This window comes from Dreissena polymorpha, chromosome 8 (assembly GCF_020536995.1).
Source record: "Dreissena polymorpha isolate Duluth1 chromosome 8, UMN_Dpol_1.0, whole genome shotgun sequence".
NCBI lineage: Eukaryota > Metazoa > Mollusca > Bivalvia > Myida > Dreissenidae > Dreissena > Dreissena polymorpha.
The window spans coordinates 70,646,538-70,651,401 of NC_068362.1; the positions used below are offsets into that span (position 1 = coordinate 70,646,538).

The window sequence follows — 4,864 nt, forward strand, 5'->3', positions numbered from 1 at the left end:
TTAACCTGCATTAAATAGTGGGCTGGGCTTATCTGCCAGTGATTTGCAACTAACATGAGAGTGTTTATAAATAGAAACACGTGTTTGAGCAGACAGCCATTTGGAATAGCATTGCATCTGTATTTACATGTAAACTTGATTTGAGTCATTCGCTAGCTATTGGCTGAGAGAAGTTCATAACCTTTCAAGTGGGCGGTGCTTAGCATTTACAGGGAAATTTTAATTTCAAGCAGACAACAAAAAACTTTTTCTGTAAATCAATAACTATATAACTTTCAACCACCAAATTACACATACATATTGTGTGTATACTAAAGAATATGTATGCCAAATTTCATTGAACAATATTAAATACAAACTTAAATATTATGAAAATAATAATTTTTGTTTTCTGCTGTTTACACACCAGTGTACAACTGAAAAGTAGACATTTTGTGAGTTTGCGGCCCTTAATTTTATACTGCTTCTCCGGTCTTTAACATTAAAAACAATAGAACATTACAGTCAGTACAACGATAATTAAAAGTAATGATTCCGACTTCAAAGCTCACAGAAGTACTGATTTATAAGCTTCTATGGTGCTGCATTTTTTTTAATAGATCTAGTTAAGAGAAACATGGTGAAATATTATTAATAATGTATTTTGTAGAGACATGGCTATGGAAATGATTATTAATAAGAACTGTTAGCATAACATGAAGGGAAAAATGTCTTTGATTTTAATGTAGAGAATATTTTTTGTAAGAAAATTTGCTGGTCAAGATAATAAATTCAGTTGTTCTTCCATAATAATCAGTGTTCAATGTATTATCAAAGTTAGCATGTATTAACTATGCTAATAAACGTGTTATAAGCTGTATCAACGTTTTAAGGATAATTCATTCCATGAATATTTACAGCAGTATACATATCATAAATATATCAAATATTAAGTTACACACAATGTACCTCCTCTGATCTAAGATTAAGGATTTTACACAATTGGCAGATACAAATATCTTCAACATTTTTTTGTGTAATGTACATGAGTTAATTACCGCATTTGCAGAGGTCCTTGATTCTTTTTAGGCTCAGTAGTTATAGGTGTACTTGCATCCTTTCCTCTCAAAAGTGATTGTTTAGAGATCAATATATAGAGGAAACTGTTTTCATTATTAGTATATGTGAAGATTTATGTTCTTATAATTATACCCCTTAAATGTATACTTACATAGAAACATTAAAAACAAATATTGCCTTAATCTTAATTACAGTGTAGCTATATATCAAACTACAGTGTTACAAATGTATTTTGTTACACCAACAATAAATATACATCATCAATGTTAAGAAACTTGTTTACTATTTTGGTTTTGCACATTTACATGTGCAGTGATTTAAAACTCTTAGATTGTAATATGTATGTTACAATGATTAGAGAAAACCCAAGTAAACTGTGTGTTCTTTATTTGTCTTGTTCATAAAATGACAATTTAAAACAAAAAAAGATGCAAAGAACATGATTTTTACCTTATAAAGAAACATTCACAAATATAAATATACACTATGACAATAATAGTTAATTCATATCCACCTGTTCACTAATATCAAAAAACGGCTTCAACTAAGACATTGCTGTTGCTACAGGTTTGATTCCTACGTATTCGTCCCAACCTTTTCTGCACATCTTTACGATCCAGGCATGCTCGTCATCATCTAAAACATCATGTGGAGAATACAATTACTTCACAGTCTTAGTTTATATAACAGTTTTCAATGGCTTGTATATAATAAAAGATACATGCAGCAAGTTGATTCATAAAAAAAAAGAAAATTGAAAGTTGAAGGTCAAATTAAGAATACAGAATAAAATGCTAATTTAGCTACCCTCTTTCATTAATTTGTCATTAATTGAAAAAGTTCAATGTTAAACCTCAGAACTTTATTTCATAGTGGACATGAAATCAATGTCCCCCAAAGGTTGATATCACACTTCAAAGCAAAATATCAATGAGTCTATGTAAGATCAAGGTCATATTTCAAATAATTGTACGGTGTTTTGTTTCCATATCTATGTAAGCCTAAATCAAGCTTGTTATTCAAAGGTCAGTAACATAATTCAAGGATGAAGGTAACAAAATTGTCTTTCATTACTTCTCTGTATTTCATAATGCTGCATAGGATTTTCACTTATGATTTTGTTTATGGTGACAAGATTATGTGTTGGCATGAGTCATGCTTGTCAAACTAATGTCACAGTTACTATGCTAGGTCCTAGTTTAACACATGCTATTGCCAAAAAGAATTAATCCTTACTTCAACTTACATCAGATGACTTTAAATTTGGCATAAATGTTAAACTATATTAAATAGATGACTACTTAAAGGTCATAGTTACACTTTCAGATCAAAGATCAAATATAAAGCTCGTTTAGCTCATCTTAACACACAGTTTTCATGGTGAGCTTTTGTGATCACCATTTGTCATTCAAAATGCTGTGTGACATCAACATTTACCATGTTTATACTTATTTGGCAAACACCGATATCTGTGTCAATATGGTGATGGTAGATTTAATAAAGTTTAGTGACAACTCTTACTTGAAATAAAATACATGACCACAAACATTTTCCCTATTATGCAATAAGAGTAAATGACACATGAAAAAACAAACTATTTACAAACCTGCATTTCTTAAAAACTTCTTATTATAATCCACAACAACTCTGGAGTTTGGGTCGTAAAATCCATCCCCACAATCATAGCAACCCTCTGGTATTTCTCTAGGGGGAACTCTGTTGGTTAACTGTGATCTGCCTGTATTGACAAAAGGTTCACTTAAGTTGATTTAAACTTGTTATATAAATAATTACAGCAGTTAGTAGATAGCTGCTTTACCAATACTTAGTTAGTACACATACTTACACCAGTGAATGACAACTGAAAGGGTAGTCCATATAAACAGACTCCCAGAGCCTTTGATAATTTTTGCTATGGCAGCTCTGGGCTATAAAGCTGAGAGTTGAATTATTGCAACTACTGAAAGGGGAGAATGGCCATAGTCACGATTTAACAATCCTCACACAAGATATAGAATATATTTTTATTTTAATAAAAAACGTTGGTTTAAACATATTTATTCAAGAATTTGTTTTACAACATAATTTACACACATCTTCAGTTTATAGAATTAGAACGATAGCTATAGTCTAGTAGGGTTCCTGCAGATTGAGATAGTGATGTTACTAATTCAACTCACAGTTCTCATATATGGGTAAGTGTGACAGCATCTAACAAACGTTATTTAATATATATTGAAGAGTATGCAAACTGTTAACACCCTCATAACATAAATGAAATCCTTACCTGCTGGTTGTAAGCCATTCTTGATCTCAGTATAAAATCTTCGATCATATCCATCACAATACTCCCAGTTATCTTCTTCATATGGCAACCCATCAGCAAAAGTGTATTTACCCTGAAGTATAGAAATTAACAATTTTTTATTATCCTGCCATATTTTACAAATCTAAGAGGCTATGACTAATGATTAATAAGTTGTTGCCTGGACAGGGTTTATCATTAAGTCTTAAAGCAGGCAAACAGACAGCTTGCAATTTGAAAGCTTAGATTGGTAATATATGGAGGCAGAGCTTAATTAAAAACTCTGGCATTAAATATTCTCTGGTATTTTTTAGAAAAGAGCATTTAAGAAATGTAACAAGTATGATGTACCTCCTTGGCAATTCCATTTTCCCACAGTGCCTCATATTTGCTCCCATTAGGAAAGAACAATGTGCCTTTTCCATGGAACATGCCATCTTTTAGTTCCCCCTCATAATGAGTTTCTGTGGGAAATGTATAGTTTCCTTTGCCTTCCAACCTGTTGACAATGAAAATATCAATCTGTTATCAGAGTACGTGTTTCCATAAATTAACATAAGTGTATTTTCTGTTCATGGGTGTAAAATTCCACACAAATGATCAATGTTAGTGGAGCTCAGAGTTTCTCAGTTTCTCCGGGTAAATAGGATATATCTAAAATGATAGCCCGATTGGGAAAATATATTTTGTATGAAATACATGTACCTTTTTGGAAGCGAATTAATTAGACTATAAAATTAATTGATCATACTTTTGGTAATATAAATCAGCCAATTTGGGTTCGTGTGAGGGTAATATTTACAGCCACTGCATTTATTTTCTTATCTTATCATGCTTCTGATTCGAAAAATTAAATTGCAAAATATCTAACAAAATTTTGGATAATTGAAATTCTTCGTGGTATACATATAAAACAATAACAAACAAGAATAATAAAGAAACCCAGTTAATAAAGTTATTGGCATAAATTTCATACTTGCATTCTTGAAAAATAAACTTAGTTTTATATTGAATATAAATTAACAATGCACGTTACTTCTAGTGGAATTAAATTCACAATTACCTGCCATTTTTGTGATCACCAGTGTACGAACTACCTGTGTACTCCATCTTTGAGTACGTTGTTGTCATAGTGAAATCACGTGAATATCTAATAACTTACATTCGCAACAGCGCGTTTCGAACCAGCTTATTCGCGCCAGTACCTTTGTTCAAATTCACTAAAGTGCACTCTTAAACATTTTTCTATTTTTGTGTCATTATATAGTCTTACTTTTTATATACTGGCTGCCTTAATAATATATGATGTCTACACAACGAATACAAATTTGGATAAAAGCTCTATACACAGATATTTCAGTTTTTTTATCGGTAATGTTTTAGAAAATTACTAGACATAATAACTTCCTCTTCTTCTTCATGTATTGTTCAGAATCCCTCTCTGCGATATTGTCGTGCAAGAAAAAAGTTCAAAAGTCGTTGTGTCAATTGATTGATTAG

The 4,864-nt window shown here is 31.2% G+C and overlaps 1 protein-coding gene across 1 annotated transcript; it reads right to left on the reverse strand.

Moving 5' to 3' along the window:
• Positions 1-1,429: 1,429 nt before the first annotated feature.
• LOC127842746 (MORN repeat-containing protein 5-like) lies at positions 1,430-4,558 on the reverse strand. The gene is made up of 5 exons (XM_052372451.1): positions 4,428-4,558; positions 3,716-3,863; positions 3,347-3,458; positions 2,666-2,797; positions 1,430-1,695 (listed from the first exon to the last, which is right to left on the reverse strand). The coding sequence occupies exons 1-5, from the start codon at positions 4,493-4,495 to the stop codon at positions 1,604-1,606; spliced, it is 552 nt and encodes a 183-aa protein (XP_052228411.1). The 5' UTR covers positions 4,496-4,558; the 3' UTR covers positions 1,430-1,603.
• Positions 4,559-4,864: the final 306 nt, after the last annotated feature.

Bases quoted from the DNA above. Each gene is read 5' to 3' on its own strand.
- LOC127842746 (XM_052372451.1), bottom strand. From the start codon at position 4,495: ATGACAACAACGTACTCAAAGATGGAGTACACAGGTAGTTCGTACACT. The intron at 3,864-4,427 runs GTAATTGTGAAT...CATTGTCAACAG, and splicing joins GGTGATCACAAAAATGGCAG to GTTGGAAGGCAAAGGAAACT. The intron at 2,798-3,346 runs GTAAGGATTTCA...TTGTCAATACAG, and splicing joins GAATGGCTTACAACCAGCAG to GCAGATCACAGTTAACCAAC.